Source organism: Azolla caroliniana, unplaced genomic scaffold (assembly GCF_043228905.1).
Source record: "Azolla caroliniana isolate FFs.n. ecotype wild unplaced genomic scaffold, voAzoCaro1.0.p SCAF_17, whole genome shotgun sequence".
Classification (NCBI taxonomy): Eukaryota; Viridiplantae; Streptophyta; class Polypodiopsida; order Salviniales; family Salviniaceae; genus Azolla; species Azolla caroliniana.
In genome coordinates this window covers 4164915-4185463 of record NW_028230452.1, presented here as the reverse complement: position 1 = coordinate 4185463, position 20549 = coordinate 4164915, and the positions used below count along the sequence as shown (strand labels likewise).

Below are 20549 nucleotides of genomic sequence, written 5' to 3'. Positions count from 1 at the left end.
TTAATGTCTAAGATATAATAACATTGAAGTTATGAGATGCATAAAACTAATTATAATTTATTAGGCAAGAGGTGAAGAGAATCACACAAGGTATGTACATCTTATAGCCAAAGGGATTCAGTGGTGGGGGATTTTGGGCTTTATAGATTTCATGTTAAAAAGAACTAAAAAGAACATCAGCATTCCAGTCAGAGGGGCAGGAATGGAAAATGGAAGCCGCGCTCTTTGGTAGCAGATATGGAATGGGAAGAAATAAATTGGAAATTAGGTAGTCATAAGATAAATTAAGTGAAACTTAAGGTATATTATTGCCATGCATGAAGTTCATTCACTCTGCAAATAACTACAATGTACATGCACTTCAAACTTTTGCTTCTTGTGACACACGACCCAATGGATGGAGCTTCAAAGATAAAGAGTTTGAAACAACAATAATAGAACTCATCGCCATCATTGCACCTGTAAAAGAAAAATCAATCTCTCTCTCTCTCTCTCTCTCTCTCTCTCTCTCTCTCTCTCTTTTACCACTTATGGTAAAACTATGGCAAAACTATCTAGATGTCTAATGGAATCAAAGATAAGTGTGGGGAAAAGAACACAGTTACGGCTTAAAGACAAGCTGCCTTTTGACAACATAACACCCTTCAAGTATTTCTTCGAAAAATGTTGCTTGAGAGGTAGGGGTTTATATTGTTACTTCATAGAATTCAAGAAAGCTTTTGATATAGTACACCACGAGCATCTTTGGAGGTGCATGGAAGAACTCAAGGTAGCAAAAGAATATATGCTTGCAATTTCTTGAATTTGTGAGAAGGTTTATGTCATGTACATATAGGCAATGGAATTGATGACCACTCTCACCAACTCTATTTGGTTTATGCATTGATAAATTAGAACAAATGGTTGTCAAGTTAATAAAGGAAAAAGGTATCGAGGAAGTTGCCATTAGGAGTATAGTCACCATGCTTTTGTGGTGCTTTTTGCAAATAATTTAGCAGATGCAAAAAGCTTATGAAGGCATTGGAAGAGTTTTGCATGCATATGAAGATGAGTGTCAATAGCACTAAAATGAAGATTATGCTTGTGATGAGCCAAAATAAGGATAAACCAGACATTTTGTACGTCAATGAGCTACTTGAAATTGTGTGGAATTGAAGTTCCTTCATATCATAGGTGGAATGAATGTGCTACCCGCCACTCAGAGGAAGGAAAGAGACCATACCATGCATTTGAGAACATATGCAATAGTGGAGAAATTAAATGTTGGATTCTCAAGAATTACCTTTTTCACCATTCAAAAACATGTCTTACATCTTGAGATGGGATCACTTCCCATGAGATTATAGCTATGGAAATGGTTGTTGGGTACCTTGTTTTAAGGTTCACACCCACTCATTGACAGATTAAAATTGTATGGGAATCACACTTCATACAAAATTCCACCTTCGATAAAATTCAACTATGCTTTTCACAAATCTTCGAACCAACCCAATCCTTAAACGCATTTATCTCATAGTCATAGTGTGTACTCTCAATTGGAACATTCATTTAGTAATGTTGGTGAAGATCAAGAGTCACTACTCATTTTCACATGTACTACATGAAAACACTAATTTTTTTGTCTTGTAGGTCATATTTGACCTTCAAAGCTGATAATAAAATATATCTCTCACATATAAGATGATATGTTTATTCAGTCCCATAGGTCAAATTTGGCCTCTGCATGGACAATAAAACATCCATTCTCTCGTTCTAATTACATTTATTTTGATTTCGTTGTTCTCAAAGACAAGACAACATTTTAAGAATATTTTGTTTGGTATTCTCGGCAATTTTGGCCTAGTAAAAGATATTGATATACCTTTCTTTCTTTCCAGGTTTTTGAAGATGTTAAAGGTAACATTTATTTCTCTCCACATTCGGGCCATGCCCCTATTGGAGAGCAAGTGTTTATTAACCCATGCACTTAAACCGGTTTGAATTCCACTGATTGGACTACATCGCTAGAAGGTTTCAGTAGGAAGCAAAGGTTCAAATGACATTTTAACCATGCATTAGCTTAAAATAGAAGAAAAGGAAAAGATCTTAAACACACCTGCAATAGAAGGAGACATTGAGAATCCATAGTTTGGTAATAGAACACCAGCAGCCAAAGGAATGGCAATTGCATTGTATGTCAGAGCCCACCCTAGATTTTGTTTAACTTTTTGAATAGTGGCCCGTGATAACTCAATTGCCTCTACCACCTGTACAAAATTCAGAGAAAAAATGGTTGTCTCAGTGCAACTTTAATAATGTAAGACAATCACATTAGGATGGTGCAAACATTTGACATTTAGAGTAGATGGGCAGCTCTACATATTAAGTGAGAATGGTTATTTATATCCCAGATCACATTCGACAGTTTGAGCAGATGGGCAGCTATACATCTTAATTGAGAACAGTTATTGATATCCCTAAGCATGCCTTGGCTCATTTTGTAAGTTCATTCAAATATTTAGTGGTTTAACTGTCTTGCATATCTGAGAAGCCATGTCTGGAACCTAATATCATTCTTTAAGAAGCTGTTTAATGTTGTTTGATATGGAATATAGTTTCCTTCCCTGCAAGAAGTCAGTTAAGTACCACAACAAAGTAGCATTTTTTTTAAACCATTGGAATATACCATGCCACAGTACCCCAGTGATCCAATTACATAAGAAAAGGATTGATAACTAAGAATGACTAACCTGAGATAGAGTATTGCCGAGAAGAATTGCAGACGCTGCATCTGAAGCAGCATCTTCACTCTTTTGCATCTTCAAAGCCATGCCCACATCAGCTGCTGCAAGGGCCGGTGCATCATTCACGCCATCTCCAACCTATATTGATAGTTACAAGCCAAACAATCACGAACTGTATCAGTTATTATCCTCAGGTTACAGATGGTATGCTTTTATAAAGAATAATTCTACACACGAAACATGCACAGAACTTGAGGTGATCAGGAATCAGAATTGATGATTTATAATCTTATGATATAATAGGCACTGATATAATAGGCACATTAAGTTTAACCTACAATCAATGTGCTTATTATTCCAGATCCATCAATTTCACTAAGGCATAAATCTAGTCAGAATCCATTGTTTAGATTTCAGAGTTCCATCTGTTCAAATCAGAGCTTGGACATACCATTGCAACACAAAATCCTTTCCTCTGCAAGTCTGCAATTAAATCAGCTTTGTCTTTGGGTTTTAAGCCCCCATGCATATAATTTATGCCAAGACCTCCAGCAATGCTTGCAACTGCCTCTTCCCTGTCGCCAGACAGAACTAAAGTCTCTATCCCCATTTCCTGCAAACTGTATGAAGCCCAGAAGAAAAGAAGATAATGAGTATCTTTTTATTAAAGCAACCAGTAATCCAGATTGCAGAAGGCCTTAAGAGAACGGTGCATTTGTATGATAGGAAAGAGACCTTTCAATGGTTAGTTTTGCATCTTTACGGAGATTGTCAGTCACAGCTATTGCTCCTACAATGCCCATGCCTTCCATGCCCACATATACGGTGGTCTTTGACTCACTGACTGACAGAGATCCCATTTTGTTCATCAGAATTCCACTTAGCTGTTTCTCCAACATATTTAGCACAACCGGTAAACTTTCTGATGGAACATCTTTAGAAGATTTCCTTTCACAGCACTCATATACCCAGTCAAACAAGCCAACAGCCACAATCTTTCCTCCAATCTCAGCCAAAGCGCCATAACCTGGCTCAGTTAAATGACCAGTGGTAGACGGAAGATCAAGATTCATTCTGTCAGATTCCTTTATTATTGCTGAGGCAATTGGATGACGTGTATGTCTCTCAACAGCTGCAGCTAGACTCAGAACTTCCTCATCTGTGTAAACGCCAGCACTGGCAATTGCAGATACAGTCGGCTTACCTAAAGTTAAAGTTCCTGTCTACAACTCAGGAAGAAAAATATTTGAAATCGTTATGAAATAAAATTCTATTTCTTAAAAGGTAACAAAAGTAAGTTGAGTCCAATGACCATTAAAGATGCACACACATGGCATATACATACTGGAAAATAGAACCTTTTGGTGTTAACTATATAGCTATGTGGATGAATGCATGTAAATAGGTCATCCGTTGATTCTATCTAAGAAGTTATCTGCCTGTGATTCTAAGAAATATATACTTATGAATCTAACAAATGAAGTATCGTTGCCCACTGACCTTATCGAAGACAACCTTATTCACACCAGCAAGCCTTTCAAGAACATCCCCACCACGGAGTAGTAGCCCCCTTTTGGCACCTGAGATATACAGCCTTATTGTCACCAAAGTACATGTGGAAATTATGGAAAATACACCTCAACGTCATTACTCTACAACAGAGACATATTAACTAAAAGAATAATTAAAATATTAAATAAAAGATCAAGTTGAAGTTGTTCTTTGAAGTATGTAGCGAATAAAAGAGAACAGATAAAATACAAGAAAGGATGCTCACAGGTAAAGGTTACAAAATACAGGAGAAGCATTCCTATTTTCTAGATCTCATTGCACACAAGAATTAGTTGTGTACTATCCTACTCATAAATGTTTTTGTGCAGAACCAAATAGTACCGTTATTATTTTCTTGGGGAGATATATTCCATGCTCATAGATTGCAGATGGGGAACAGAGAATAGCACCTCTCAGAGAATTAGAGATTCAGATGTTTTTCTAGCATGCGTACTTTTCCTTTTTTCTCTTGTTGGTAGGCTGAACTTATAGCTTTAAAGACATGATTAGATAGTCTTATTCGATAAATTCAGATAGCTTTATGCATTCGTATAATCTCAGTTACGATTATATATACCGATCTGTGATAATAGACTCTCTAAGCAACAAACACAAAGTCAAGCACTGCGAAAAATGCAAAACAGCACAGTACAAAAATATGAACTAGCTATATAGTAGTCACAGCATATCATCCAAGCTCACTACCAGGAAAACCTACCCATGGAAGTCCCAACCAGAACTGCAGTCGGAGTTGCCAGACCCAATGCACAAGGGCATGCAACTACCTGCAAGAATACAATTGCCCCTCTAATCTACAAAAGGGACTGCAGAAAGATAAATAAATCTGAGCGGAAATCAGGTTTTATCAATCATACCAGGACATCTATAGCAAGCTTGAGGCTTAGAAATAGACTACTGCCTTCCAAATTCATATCATTAAGATAAAAATGTGCACCAAAAAAATTCCTGAAAAACATTTCAGTTAAAAATAATCTTAGGGATTGTAACAGCAGTAAAACAGAATACCGAAGAACTAGTGTACCAGAAAAGGAATGTTGTCGCCGAAGCTGCCATTATTGTATAAGCAAAGGGACCTGCTATGGAATCTGCCAGCCTTTGAACTGGTGCTTCTCTTGATTGAGCATCTTCTACCTGCAGAGCAAGCACATGCAGATTAATAGCCACATTTATTTCTCATTGTCACATAATACATTCAGATCCCAAGGAGGGTAAAGTGGTTGCTGTTTGCATCTAAGTATGTGACAGAGACAGTTACTACAGCATCTATCCTAATCATTCCTTTCATTTCAAGTTCTATAATGGCAAGCTTTGTTTCATAAACACAACATTGATTTGAGTCTTTCAATAATGTCAATATTTAGGTCAGTCTATATTAAAAATTTGATGAGAGATGAATACCTCTTGCTTATAAATACAAAGAAAAAGAAGAAAAGGGCTACTCTAATGATTACATGACTTTGATATTGCCCATCTTTTGGATTGCTATATTATGCAATACCATTGTACCATACCAAAGCCTTTTAAAAATCTGATGTTACCATTAGGGCTACATCTTAATCTATATATTCTACATATACAAAATGAAGATTACATTAATCATCTTATTTTACCACCATGTTTCACATAATGTCGCAATGATGTCTTGTAGTTCGATGTCATCTTCAAACAAGTTGATCGTGTAAGGTTTGAACAGTAGGAAAGGGTGAGACTGGTTGTCAATCACCCTTGAGCGTCTAGCTTTGCAACCTTAGCTTGCTAGCGCTTGCACTTGCAACCTATAATAACCGAGGCGTTCCGATCAGTGACATATATCCAACGTCTTTGGGAGCTCCCTAAACGAAGGTACCCAAGGTTGGCACTTATGTCATCAAAACAACTGGCTGAAAATGGAGACACTAATTGTTGGTATGCTGAAATGCAACAATGGTTCGAGTCACATGGCATGAGTATAAATGCACTACCCCCGTTCCAATATAGCTTGGACTGTCCCCATCTAAATATGACCAAAGTGGAAAAGAATAGAGTGATCCGAACTGATATTATTAACTTGGAAAACAAGATAACATGGATCAGCCCCAAAATACCACTTGGTACAAAGATGGCCCACTATAAGACACACTTCTTACATACATCGGAGGATGGATTTGTCATCAGGCCACCTTATATGGACATACATCTATCCTATGTGTTGCGTAGTGTGATAGGGCAGTTGCGAACTTCATCACATCAGCTACAGATTGAGGTAGGTAGATATACACGACTACCTCTAGAAGAGAGAATTTGCCAATTGTGTCATCAGGAGTGGAATCTGAAGAACATTATGTTTGTCATTGTAGTGTCTTTTATGAAATCAGAGGGAGATACCATTGCCTCTTTAAACAAGGCTTTGGCCCACTACACAAGGTAATGGAATATGAGGACCAACGATGCCTAGGACTTTTCTTGCTAGAGCTCAAGAGACATCGGGAAAAGTTGTTGAAGAATACAGCCACACAAGCTCATCCACAAAGAATAAACACAACTTTCTTTAGCCCCATCACTCCCAATGCTAGAAGTCAACCCCAGGATACACAAATGGGCTTCAGACCAGGACATAACAAAGGGGTTACAATTGATCGGGCAATGGCAATTTGCCGTGCACGTAGGCCTCGGCCCCATGGACCACGACCTCGACACCCTTGTCATCGACAGATAAAAGCCATTATCTCCCGCCATTGTAGGTGCTTCCCTCGCTTCGGAGACATTTCAATCCTGGATCAACCTATGCTAGAGATCTTTTCGAAGACAAAAGCTACAATATACCTAACTTGAGGATCTCACATGTGCCAAAAACCAGATTCCCTCATTAATTTTCTTTTCATGTTACTTACTTTTATATTTACTGTGTAATATTTATTTTACTTTGATTTGTTCTCAAAGACAAGACGACACTTAAGATGTAATCTATTATTTGGTCTTATAGGCCATTTTGGCCTCTTAAAAGACGTTAATATTTCTTTCTTTCTTTCTTTCTTTCTTTCTCTCTCTAAGACACACCTCTCATACACATCGGAGGATGGATTTGTCATCAGGCCACCTTATATGGACATACATCTATCCTATGCGTTGCACAGTGTGATAGGGCAGCCGTGAACTTCATCACATCAGAGATTGAGGTAGGCAAATATACACAAATACCTCTAGAAGAAATTTGCCAACTGTGTCATCAAAGAGTGGAATCCAAAGAACACTATGTTTGTCATTGTATTGTCTTTTATGAAATCAGACGGAGATACCATTGCCACTTTAAACAAGGCTTTAGCCCGCTATGCAAGGTAATAGAATATGAGAACCAAAGGTGCCTAGGACTTTTCTTGCTAGAGCTCCAGAGACATCAGGAAAAGTTGTTGAAGAATACAGCCACACAAACTCATCCACAAAGAACAATCACAACTTTCTTTAGCCTCGTCACTCCTAATGTTACAAGTCAATCAAAGGATACACAAATGGGCTCCCGACCAGGACATAACAAAGGGGTTACCATTGATCAGGCAATAGCAATTTGTCGTGCACGTAGGCCCCGGCCCCATGGACCACGACCTCAACACCCTTGTCATCGACAAATAAAGGCCATTATCTCCCGCCATCGCAGGTGCTTCCCTCGCTTCGGAGACCTTTCCATTCTGAATCGACCCATGCTAGAGATCTTTTCGAATACAAAAGCTACAATATATCTAACTTGAGAATCTCACATGTGCCGAAAACCAGATTCCCTCGTCTCATTTTATCTTATTTACTTTTATATTTACAAAGTAATATTTATTTTATTTTGATTTGTTCTCAAAGACGAGACAACACTTAAGATGTAATCTCTTGTTTGGTCTTATAGGCCATTTTGGCCTCTTAAAAGACGTTAATATCTCACTCTCTCTCTCCTGTTAACTCTCTCTTAATTCATATTATTTAGATGATCGAATTGACCATTGTGAACTTTCCAGGGTTAGTATATTCTAACTGAAAAGTTATGGCTCAGTAAACACAATAATATTTAAACTAGACCACTTTATTGAAAAAGAATGCATGTAAAACAGCAGAAAAAAAATCGAAGTGCTATCTGGATATATCAACATATAAAACATGAAAGTTCACCATTTGAATGATATCTGAAACCACACAGTTTGTGCCTATCGCTGATGCTTTCACCTTTATTGGTCCCTCCTGCAGAACAAAAATATGTATTACATCAAAAGCCAAATTCAATTCTGCTGTCTAGGAAGCATCTCTACATTTCATTTTTAATTCTTAAAATCAAAGTACAAATAATCAATAACATAGTGATCAAAAAGATATACTACCCAAATTTTTTATATAGCACATGCATACAAAACAAGGCTTGTCTACCACTATGCATAGCATATGCAATTCTTTTATATGCCATCCTTCATGTATGCAGTCAGTCTTTTCTAGATTGGTTTTCTTTCATGGATCCTTGTAGTGAAAGCAGGCTTAGGCCCAGCATAAAAGATCTGTAATGTGAACCTTGTACATGCAACAACAAAATTTGCAACCCTTTCTTGGTAATCAATTTCTGTACGTCCAGCCATTCATGTTTCTGAGCATATTATTGCATACCATTAGTAACCAATTTTTGTACGTCTATCCAACCATGTTTCTGAGCATATTACTGCATAATATATTGGTAATCAATTTTCGTACATCCATCCATCCATATTTCTGAGCATATTACTGCATACCATATTGATAATCAATTTTCATATGTCCATCTATTTATGTTTTTGAACATATTAATACGGCATTTCTAGACAATGCTGGCTTTGTAAGGAAATCAAACTTAGAACTAATGGAATCTGATGAATTCTATGTCTGTCATTGCAATATTTTTAATGAAATAAGAGGGAGATACCATTGCCTTGTAAATCAAGGCTTTGGTAAGGGACTATGAGGACCAACGATGCTTGGGATTATTCTTGCAAGAACTCAAGAGACACAAGGAGAAATTGTTGGACAACAATACAATCATGCAAAGCTCATCAACAAAGAACAATCACAACTTTCTTTGGCCCCGTCATTCCTACTCATGCTACAAGTCAATCAAGACTACACAAGTGGGCTCCCGACCAAGACATTGCGAAGGGGATACAATACATTAGGCAATAGCTATTTGTCATGCACATAGGCCCCGGCCTCATGGAACATGATCTCACCACCCTTGTCATTGACACAAAAAGGCCATTATCTCCCGCCAGCACAGGTGCTTCCCTCACTTCAAAGGTTCCTCCAATCTAGATCTTTCGAAGACAGAAATTACAATCTAATTTGAGAATCTTATGTGTAGTAACAAGATTCTTTTGTCGCCTTTATTTTTATTTACTTTTTTACTTGGTTAAAATTATTTTGGTTTGTTGTTCTCAAAAACGAGACAACATTTAAAGATTTAATCTTTTGTTTGGTTCTTATAGGCCATTTTGGTCTCTTAAAAAACATTAATATATCTTTCTTTCCTCCTAGCCACAATAAATCAATGCATCTCTTTAGGAAGAAACTTCTGGGAACATAATGCAATTCATTCAAGAAGCTTAAAAGAGAACATTGTAATCCTAACTACTCTCCCCTGTAACGCAATTTGACGTTGCAGCTCAAACTTGTAATTATTTGTATTGGTATATGTGTTGTTTACATGCTGATGCCATGTTTCTATTTTTACTTCTCATGGATGAGCACTAATCTTTGATCAGATTTGTGTCTGTGCAATATATGTCATCATTAAATGCCTTTGCAATGGAGGACAAAATCTCTCAATCTCCCGCTAAGCTATATACTCCCTTGCTTCTATCATCTTCATTTTGAACTCTTGTACCCTTATAGATGTTCAAATATATGACAAATTTTAACATGTGAAAGAGTTAGCCTCGTTATAATCATTCTAGATTTATATACCCAGTTCATTGTTCCTGCAGAGACTGTTGTACCCGTAAGCTTTGGTACCGGCATCGGCTCACCAGTAAGCATTGATTCATCTACTGCACTCCTTCCAGCAATTACAGAACCCTGTCACAACAAGGTTTCCTGTTACTTTAGCCAAACCATAAGAAGACTAAAATACATTGGCATACAATCAATCTGATGATTAGAATATTTGCATTGGAGCTCACATCCACAGGAATAGTCTCGCCGGGAAATACAAGTACAGAATCACCAGGTCGTATTTGACTTGTTGGTACAGTTACAGATATGGTGTGGGCTGTAAGAAGTTCCCCTGATGGAGGGGATGTCCCGTCATCCTCTTCCACCACCAAACGTGACTCCGGAGGTACAAGAGACTGTTCTCGAGAAACAAACACCATAAGATAACTTTTCTAGAGAAATTCTAGTCAATTAGATAACCATTTGAATTGATTACCAAAAGGTCATGCATGTCACTGGAAGCTTGGATTCTTGCTCGCTCTTCAAGTGCTCTTCCCAAGAGAACAAAAGCAAGAAGCATGACCTAATCATAATATTTTAGCAACATTCACCATAATTTTATAGAATCGTAAGAATCTAAATCTGATATTTCATTTTTAATAGGCAGAGTGATACAACCCAAAAGAAGACATACTGGCTCATCAAAAAACGAGGCATCCCAATGAAGACCAGGATTCGCCAGTGAAGCCTACATAAAAACAATAAAGTTAATAGGTTCATTTGATATCAAGTCTGTCAAAAAGGCACAAACATTTGCAGACAGAACTTTGAGTGAATATAACCAACCAAACATGGACCTTACAGTGCTTATTAAGAAAGCAGCAGTTGCACCAACACCCACAAGTGTGTTCATGTTGGGCGACCTCTTCAAAAAAGCTTTGTATCCATCTACAACTAGTTCTAATCAACCAGAAAATTTAATACGAATTAAAAGTTATTCTAGCTTTTGTAGTGATTTACAGGTAGTACCAAACTTGATTTGAAGCAAAGAAAGCATTTGTCATCATTGCTTAGGAAAACAAAACATAAGGTGTAAATAAGTATGGAGAAACATAAATATAGTTCAAAAGAATTTTGTGGATTAAACATAACTGCAACAATTTATTGTTCCTTTTAGCAGTTATGAAAAGCTTGCATTTTTAAAACATGTGCAGTAGACACATACCCCGAGCTGGACCAATCAGAGTAGTCAGAGCAACCATACACTTGAAGAACGGATTGTGAAGAAAGGCAATTGGTGAGCCTGATAGAAACATATCCAACAATCCTGTGAGATATGATAAGAAACATGTGTATGTATGTATGCACGAATGCATGCACGCATTGATACATGGATGTAAGTATAGATGGATGGATGTCTGTTATGCTTTAACATGCCTAGAGACGGAAGATAGCTCTAAATTTTACATGATCAAACCATCGATGAATGGTAGACATACCCTTAATCAAAGAAAAAACAAATGCCTAACTAGGCCTAATATCAAATGTAGTTTTAAGTTTTTTTGCATAGCTATCAGAGGATCATATATTAGGCCAAATGCCAAAAGTTAAAGGCAGTATTTAAGACTGATGACATACCTAACATTAATTAACAAATAGTTAGCATAAGACATCGTCCAGCATAAAAGTAATAGTCGTACCATGACCAGCAAAATGGATTCCTAGGGAGTGTAGCCAATGAGTGGCATGTGTTCCGCAGCACAGAGCAACAAGTGTCCAAGCAAAAGCCACACGAGCATTGCTTCGACTCAGAGAAATCTCTCGTTTTTTGGCCAAATCCAATATTTTCTCTTGAGACCTTCTATCTTCTGTTGCTTCCCGTTTCTTTGAAGGGAAGCCACATTCAGTGAGGCGAGAAGCGAGCGAATTCGCAGAAGAAAAGCTGTCATGGAAACTAGATGATGATGAAAGACGAATAACTGCTGTCTCTGTAAGCATGTTCACGGCCACAGATTCAACATTAGGTTGAGATTTTAACATGTTTCGGACACGTGCGACACATGCTCCACACATCATCCCTTCCACGTCCAGAACCACAGATAAAGAATCTGCGTTGTCTGATGCCGAAACCACACCAACATTCGAAGAAGAAGAAGAAGAAGATACGGATTGATCAGAGCTCTCCCATGGCTGCGCTTGCACGGAAACAGTAGATCTGTTTCTTATGCCAACTTTATTGCCAGCAAATCTTTGCAAATATGTCTTTACCTGAAGCTTCAACAACAATGATGATGATGATGATGATAAAAAAGAAGAAGGTCTTCTTAAAGAAGGGTAGCCAAGGAGGAGGAGGCCTGAGTAAGGCCCGTGTAAAGCTTTCTGCTGGGACGAATTGTCAAAATGGCGAAGGTTAAGAGCTTGAGAGCAGGCCATAGCTATACTGATGGAAGGTTTCTACATAAATCGAGAGATTTCAAAAAGGAGGGGGAGGGGGGAGCTGCGTTGATGAGAAGAAGAAGATGATGAAGAAGAAGATCAGTGGTGTCTTCTGCGAGTGATGGATGGATGGATGGATGGATGGATGATTCAGCAATGGAAGCTTGTGATCGGCTGCATTTATCTGTTGCGGCAACAGGAGGAGGAGGAGGGTGAGGCAGGGAAGGGCGTCAATGTCAGCATCACGAGCCTTACGCTTGAAGCCACACACAGACAGACAGACAGAAAGGCAATATCAGAAAAGGGAGAAGGAGAAAAAAGGCAAAAGGCAAAAGCAAAACGCCAAAAGCAAAAAGCAAAAAGCAAAACGTGGATGAAAACAGCACGTGCTGCTTTTTTTTTCTTTTTTTTTTCTTTTTTTTTTTGCATTATCCAAATGAGTCTTGCCTGTTCATTTTCATGGCCCCTTTTTCTTTCTCTCTCCTTTCTCCTTTTTTTTCTTCTTTTAAGTGACCTCCCTTGAAGAACCTTCTTCCTCTTTTTGACTTTATTTCCTCTCGGAGGGATCCACGGTGCACCCCTCCGCGTTGAAACCTGTTATTAAGGATCATCATAACCCACCCCAGCTTGCCTTGTCTCCCGTGGATCCCACCCACGAACGTAATGCTTTTCCGGCTTGCCCCCGTAGACCCCCCCCCCCCCCAATCTTTAACTCAAAGCTACAGATGACATCCGACGAGCTGCCTAAGAGATGACCTACACCTACAAGAAGTCGAGGACGAGCTACCTAAGAGATGACCTACAAGAAGTTGAGATTTGTTCTTCTTCTTTCCCTATCTCATGCAGCATTTTGCTACTGCTAGTGCACGTTCATGATGTTTCCGGCTCTCTCACACAAAGATACGTATGCAATCCCATGGCCTTATCATTGATTATGACACCCTTGAAATCGTTTATGGAGATTCAAATCAGAGTTGGTCATAACCTTGTGCTTTTTCTCTTCTTACAAGGATATGGCCTTACAACACATCTAGATTGCAAAGTCCGCTAGATTAGAAATCATGGTCATATACTCTTTTGCATGTATGCTCTTATTGGTATTGATATGGTTGCCCTCAACCGCACCTTCTAAAGAGAACATATCACCAAGAAAGCATCGTGTTCACTACTCATCTTCACCTTCCATCACCATAGATGCTTCTATTAGGCTCCTCATGTGCCTTTTATACTTATCTGAGAATGTTGTCCCTCTTATCGCCCAAAATTAGAAATAGGGAAGTTCACACTTATTCAACCTTGCCTAATCGTCATGTGCCTTTTATACTTATATGAGAATGTTGTCCCTCTTATCGCCCAAAATTAGAAATAGGGAAGTTCACACTTATTCAACCTTGCCTAATCGTGCTTGAGACATCGCATCGTTTATTTCATCAAATATGATACAACCATCTACCACTATCTCCTCAACAACATCACATGTAACATCAATGGATTTGACTAGATTTTGTGCACATGACTCTAACCTAGGCTAGATGAGCCAAGCAACAAAAAAACGCAATAGGGAGAAGTACACTAATTACGACCCTCATGCATGACACTAGTCACATTTGTAATTATATTTTTTATTATCTCATTATCTTTGGTTTGAAGAGTTAAATGGTGAGGGATTCTCCAATCTCGTGGTTATTACCATTACATTATCTTTGTCTAAATGCAAGGACTAAGGTTAACCATTACCAATAACATTGTTAGAACCACGCAATGATTTGTATTGCAACGTCATGTATGTTTGATGCATTCAGCAATGACGTATGAAATTTGCATCCTCTAAGAATATATTGCCTCTCTTCCCTCAATATCCAATCTTTTAAGCTATTTGCATGCTCTAGTCTAATGGGTATTGCCCCTCTTCCTTCAATGTCCAATCTTTTAAATTATTTGCATGTTTTTCACTTTCCAAATACATCATAAATGCTTTTTTATTTGTTTCAAAGCCATCGCATAGACTGTCAATCGTTAAGTCTATTCCAACTGTAAACTTGTAGAAAGCATACAAACTTCCAAGCTTTAGGGCAGCAGAGAAATTCCATCAGCAAAAGAATTGCACCCTGTAGTCAAACATTGATTTTTCTTTGTTGTCTTCCTTGGAGAAAAAGGTAGAATGTGGATTTGTTACATTGGATAAGAAAGGTGAATAAATAATGCCAATATCACCCCCGTGTATATGGGCGAACAAGTAGCTTGTTGTCTTCCTTACAAGAAAACTTCGGATGTGGATTTGTTAGGTGGGATAAGAAAGGTAAGTAAATAATGCCAACAGCACCTCAGGTATATGCATGAATAATCAATCAGCATAACGTGTTGCTTTTGAGTCTTTATCTTTTAAGAGGTTATGAATGATGGAAATGAAGGATGTTCTTATTTATGGTCTCATTATCCCCTCTGTTTTATGAAGGCAAAAACGTGAGAATTAAAAAAACTGGGAGAATTATGACCCTGAAGATATCTTTGGCCAATGCCATTTCAAGCTGAGCATTTAGGACGGATCCAATGTTTCTCGAGGTGAAAACTTTCCAGAAACATGGCCCAATTGCTTGTTAAGTAGAGTACCAAATCAATTTGGGTTCCTTCAGTGGGATTATACCTTTGCTTCCAAATCAACTACAAAGCTTTGAGCATAGAAGCTTCAAGGTTGAGCCTGAGAAGATACCATTGTATAACTGTGTTCTTAGGTTACTCTCACATCTCATATACATGTAATTGCCACTAATTACATACTGCAGCAAGCATTTAAAAAGTGTAAATAATAAATGCAGATTATCTGTTTAAAAACAACAATTAACCAATGGAACTCATTTACTCACATTACATATTGCCCTGCCTCTACCATGACCACCATCATCATCGCAAGTCCACCATGAGGAGGGCACACAAGAAAAGTAATGACACCAGCTGCAATTAGCACTTACCCCTCGAACAACCAAAAATATATCCATGAAATATCTGCAATCAATGCGACATCAGTTGTGGATTGAAGAACATGGAGAAATCACACTTGATCTATTGAGAAGCTTTAATTGCAAAGAACATTAGAGTTTTGCATCAGGTAACTCAGATATTTACCCTATAACTAAGAGGAGAAGGGCTGCAACCCAAAGAAATATTTGGTATGCTCTGTACTTTGATATTCTTTGTGGTTCAATTCCACGTTGGATGATATTATTGCCCCAATCATGCTGGGGCCTCATAAGAAGCACAAAGCCTAACAATAGCCCAAATATAAAGCCTCCAATGTGAGAAATACTATCATTGTATGGAAAGATTCCAATTGCGAAATTTCCTGCAGATAGCAAGGCAAATATAGCAAGTGATGGACACTGAAAATCCAAAAAGAAATATATATTAATCAAACCGTGTCTAGAAATGAGTGCAAATAAAAAGATTTAAGCTTTGTTACTCCATATGAGAAAGAAACCTTCATTTCATAGATGGACCAGTTGATGATCAGATCTGATAGCATAGCGCCCAGTAGTCCAAACAATGGAGTAGATGCCCCGGCTGCGACGCGGCGTTCAAGAAACATCTCTGCAAAGAGACTGCCTCCAATACCAGACAGGAAAAATATGCTGCCTATTTTTTCTATGTTACAGATTAGACTATCAGCACATTGTAGGAAACTGAACTATTCTATGCAAACATCACAAAGAGAACTAGTATCTCACAGCTTACCACAGCCAAACTCTTGTTCAAGTCGAATTCCAATAAATAGTAAGCTAAGTATATTGACAAAAAGATGAATAAGGCCTGCATGCAGCCAAATGCAAGTGAATACCCGCCAAAACTGATGTCCATGAGCAACTGTTACCGATGATAGCCCACCCATCTTCAATAACCTAATGTAGATTCTCTCTCTCTCTCTCTCTCTCTCTCTCTCTCTCTCTCTCTCTCTCTCTCTCTCCATGTCGCTTAGAGGCGGGAAAGCGAGCATATTATGCATTTGAGAACACATGCAATCGTGGAGATATTAAGTGTTGGGTCCTCAAGAAATACCTTTTCGACACTTTGGTGACACCAATGCTTCTCTATGCGGTTGAAGTATGGGGTGGTAGCATCCCTAAATTTACTTGGAAAGAGTTTGAAAATGTCCAAAAACATTTTCTTACAAAGTTTCTACAAGTTAAGAAATGAACGCCTTACATCCTCCTCCTCCTTGAGACAGAACCACTTCCCATTGAGATCATGGCCATGGAAAGGGTTGTTGAATACATGCTTAAGGTTCAAAAAAGTCCCTCACATCGACTTCCTAGAATCACATTGGAAGCAAGCAAAAAGATCCAAAAGACGCATAAAAGCAAAATTGTGTTCCGATTGGATGCAACACATTTGCTTCATGATGCATCACTAGATTCCTCTATAAATGAGGCCTTTTTGCAACGCCAATGTACATGACATGGGAAAAATGTGGAGGCTCACGCTTCATGCATTATATTACACATGTTGCACATAATTACAAAACCATATTCTTCACGGAACGGGGAAACCATACACAACGATACATGTTAGAGCCCATTCCATTGGCTTCTATTCGAGCCATTGCTTCCATGCGACTTATCTCACATGCATTGCGATGTGAGACGAGGCATTGGGGCACAAGCGATGAGTGGTTGACTATGCACGCTTTAGTGTACAAGTTCAGTTCCCCGTGGACATAAAAAGGGATATCTATCTGTTTCTCATCGATTATACATATTTTGCCTTGAACGAGTTCGGGCACACTATCAAACTACAATGATTGCATTCAACCACATTCTAGTTTGCTTTCCGAATATTATCGATTCAGTCACATGGAATGAAATAGAGAAATTCCAAAAATTGTACTTAGGTAGAAAATTGGGAATTAAATCCTAAACATCCTATATTGCCATGCCACTACAACAATTGTTCAACCCATAGAGGTGCTAGTTATGCAAAGAGTATTACAAGTATGTCAAAAACGTCCAAGAACACGCCACATCAGGGTGTAAGGTATAAAAAACTAATAAGAGCAAAATCCTCTCACCTGGTTGGGTGCTTGACATTATGAAATGGTTTAATAGATGAGTAAAAGATTTATTGGAGCTCCCAGGTGATGATATGAAGTATGTCATCATTGAGGATAGAATAATAGAGGCACTGAGGACTAAGTGGCAAGTGGCAAGTGGCAAAAATGTCAAAATTTTGGAATATTACATTCCAAATGCTAACCCTCAATGTTGGGTCCAATACAAGGTAAAATGTCAAAACATATCTCATCTCATCTTACTACCCCCATAAGCCTTGGTTCTCAAAGAGTGTGTGCATTATTTTCACATAGACAGTTTATACTACAAAGTAGTAACACCCATTCTTAGGAAGGAGTCACATACAAGATGAAATGTTTATTTGGTCTCATAGGTCATGGGTGACAAACAATCTATTCTATTCTATATATACATGAGGCCACCCTAGTTGCAAGTTATTAGAATAACGCGTGGTTGTGGCTTCAAATACTTATTTTTTATGTATATTTGTCGCACCATATATTAATTCTACTAAACTGCATGCCCGATATTGGTGTATTATTCTAACAACTTTACGGTCTCCAAATAGTTGAAACAGATATGTCACTCTAGTCCAATTAGGGATCTCTCCACATAGGTCTCTGTTCTTATACACCTATACCTTGGGGCATAAACAAAACATGAACTTCTCAATGTGTTTCAGCAGACCTAAATAGAGTGGAAGGTAAGCTTGTCACGGCATCATGTTAAGCATCAACGATGAAAACGATTTGTGTTCTCCAGGTATTCTATAAGTCTGGTGACGTCGAAATAGATTCAAAAACAAAGTGAAATCCATGAGAAGGGAATGAAATGCAATATTCATGCAAAGTCCCCCAGAAATCGGGATAGAATAGCTCTTGCCATCAACGCCCAAATGGCTAGAAAGAATGTCCATATGTGTCATGCAACGGATTCTAAGATATAAAGATTAGGAGAGAATCAACTTACACCGACGATGAAGGACCAAGGAGAGGATTCTCTCTCAAGGGTTGGAACGAGAATCTTCGGAGAAATTCCAAAACACAATTATCCGAATGTTGAGGACAATTATTCACATACATGGTCAAGATGAAGAGGATGACATCAACGGTTGAGATGAATGGGACAAACAAAGAGCAATTCTTGGACCGATCGAAACCATCTTTTCTGCTATTGGCCACCGTTTTCCCTTTTATATTGGTCCTCGTTTTCACCATTGATCCTTGTCTCAATAAATTAGAAACTTTTATTTGCCATGGAACCAGATAATGATGAAGATGATTAATATCGCATTTCATATTTCATTTCACTTCCTTCCGTTTCATTTCTAGCAGAGAAATGGAGGTGTTTGAAGAAAGAACGGGGGGGATCAGTTCCCAAAGATGAGATATACAAAGAAAATTGGAAGTTAGGTCGCTTGCTTTACAAAGGAGAGGCCAAATGAGGTAGCTTTTACAAGTGAAGGGAAAGGAAAGGAGATATATATAGGAAATGGAGATCACATCAGGTAAGCAAGGTTTCTTTCTTCTGTCTTGTCTTCCTAAAGGTTCTGTTTCTTTTCTTCTCTGCATAAATCATGAAATCGAAAGGCGAGGATCTGCAGGATAGAAATAGAAATGCGATCTCCTTTTCTCCTTCTGTTTCCTCTTCTGCTCCATCGCATCTTTTGATCTCCTGCTTTGCTTGCATTTCAGCGAAGACGGATGCTTTCCTGGCATTGCAAGGAAAGGAGGGAAAGCGAACTTATCTCTGCACAGGAGGACAGCAGGAGGAGGAAGAGGACTGAGTACTTACCAAATTTAGTAGTTGCCAAAATAGGATTGCTTTTATAGCTATAAAACTAAAATAGGCTCTCTCTTTTTAAAAGCTATAAAAGCAAAACAGGATTGCTTTTATAAAGGTCTTGTGCTCAAATCAATCAAAATCCTTCTCTTTGGACAAGTTTTAATAGTTCTCCTGCAAAACAAGAGCAAAACATACATACAGACTTACTTTGCAGATTTGTGGATCCTAGCAAGATATAACACATTTCCGATTTAATCCGTTTTGCTATCCATCTATACACACATGATCCTCCGTAGATTTACATTCTCAAGTTCTTTGCATGATATCATATCATGAGGGTTGTTCGTTGCTTTCTACGCTTCTTTTTCTTGACAACTTTGTTCAAAGAGCACCAAACTCATACACATCAACGTGTAGTGTTGTTATATCGCTCGTGTGAGGAGGAGCTCCACCACATTTTGAGTGTTTGTGAAGATTGAAGGAATATGATAGTGAGAAGAAAACCTCCACCAACCATATGAATGCACAAATGGGTAGTTCTCTCCCAAATGAACATTGAGATGGTTAATTAAACCAACTTCCCAAGTTGGAAGTATCAAATGATACATGAACAATATATTAAAGGAGATTCTACCCCCATACTCAGACAAAGGCACATGTGAAGAATGCAAGATGGCAAGAAGGTGCAAGTTGCATCATGTATGGTCTAACAACATGCATGCACACCCGTATGCCTAGCTACATCTGAGACGCAAAGACAACAAAGAAAGGATGGGAAAAACTAAAGAAGATCTTCACCGCAAACATGATCACTTATATAATTTCAACTATGAGATAAGTTTCAATACATTAATCACAAACAAAAGTTTGAACAAACCAAGGGCAAGGTGTACACTCTTCACATGCCCACACACACACACACACATAATATATAACTATTCTTACGAGGAACTTTGCCAATGTCAAACCTCGTTCCCAAGGGAAACAACTCGATTGAACCATTGTAATTTGAAGGAAACAAGCAATTTGATCGTGCTATACACATCAAGGGTACATCCATCAATGATTT

General features: G+C 38.2%; 2 protein-coding genes across 4 annotated transcripts; both read right to left on the bottom strand.

Annotated features, from left to right (window-relative positions):
* Positions 1–37: 37 nt before the first annotated feature.
* LOC147852904 (copper-transporting ATPase PAA2, chloroplastic) lies at positions 38–12691 on the bottom strand. 2 transcript variants are annotated; one of them, XM_087333367.1, is made up of 17 exons: positions 11900–12691; positions 11425–11502; positions 11062–11159; positions 10894–10947; positions 10696–10782; positions 10448–10615; positions 10233–10343; positions 8424–8492; positions 5317–5426; positions 5150–5240; positions 4993–5059; positions 4224–4303; positions 3459–3946; positions 3175–3343; positions 2730–2861; positions 2096–2246; positions 38–459 (listed from the first exon to the last, which is right to left on the bottom strand). In XM_087333367.1, exons 1-17 carry the CDS (start codon positions 12630–12632, stop codon positions 362–364), a joined length of 2784 nt encoding a protein of 927 aa, XP_087189493.1. In that variant the 5' UTR covers positions 12633–12691; the 3' UTR covers positions 38–361. The 2 variants fall into 2 exon arrangements, with proteins under 2 accessions (XP_087189493.1, XP_087189494.1); XM_087333368.1 differs by having other exon boundaries at positions 11906–12691.
* A 2055-nt stretch (positions 12692–14746) lies between these two features.
* On the bottom strand, positions 14747–19432 carry LOC147852903 (RHOMBOID-like protein 2). 2 transcript variants are annotated; one of them, XM_087333571.1, is made up of 6 exons: positions 18665–19432; positions 16365–16528; positions 16111–16274; positions 15759–16012; positions 15500–15638; positions 14747–15412 (listed from the first exon to the last, which is right to left on the bottom strand). In XM_087333571.1, the coding sequence occupies exons 1-6, from the start codon at positions 18991–18993 to the stop codon at positions 15293–15295; spliced, it is 1170 nt and encodes a 389-aa protein (XP_087189697.1). In that variant the 5' UTR covers positions 18994–19432; the 3' UTR covers positions 14747–15292. The 2 variants fall into 2 exon arrangements, with proteins under 2 accessions (XP_087189697.1, XP_087189698.1); XM_087333572.1 differs by having other exon boundaries at positions 16365–16518.
* Positions 19433–20549: the final 1117 nt, after the last annotated feature.

Bases quoted from the DNA above. Each gene is read 5' to 3' on its own strand.
- LOC147852904 (XM_087333367.1), bottom strand. From the start codon at position 12,632: ATGGCCTGCTCTCAAGCTCTTAACCTTCGCCATTTTGACAATTCGTCC. The intron at 5,427-8,423 runs GTGAACTTTCAT...CTTGCTCTGCAG, and splicing joins TTTCAGATATCATTCAAATG to GTAGAAGATGCTCAATCAAG. The intron at 3,344-3,458 runs GTCTCTTTCCTA...GGCTTCATACAG, and splicing joins GCAAAACTAACCATTGAAAG to TTTGCAGGAAATGGGGATAG.
- LOC147852903 (XM_087333571.1), bottom strand. From the start codon at position 18,993: ATGAAATGCGATATTAATCATCTTCATCATTATCTGGTTCCATGGCAA. The intron at 16,529-18,664 runs GTAAGTTGATTC...AATCTACATTAG, and splicing joins CTTGGTCCTTCATCGTCGGT to GTTATTGAAGATGGGTGGGC. The intron at 15,413-15,499 runs GTGAGTAAATGA...TGCTTGCTGCAG, and splicing joins GAGGCAGGGCAATATGTAAT to TATGTAATTAGTGGCAATTA.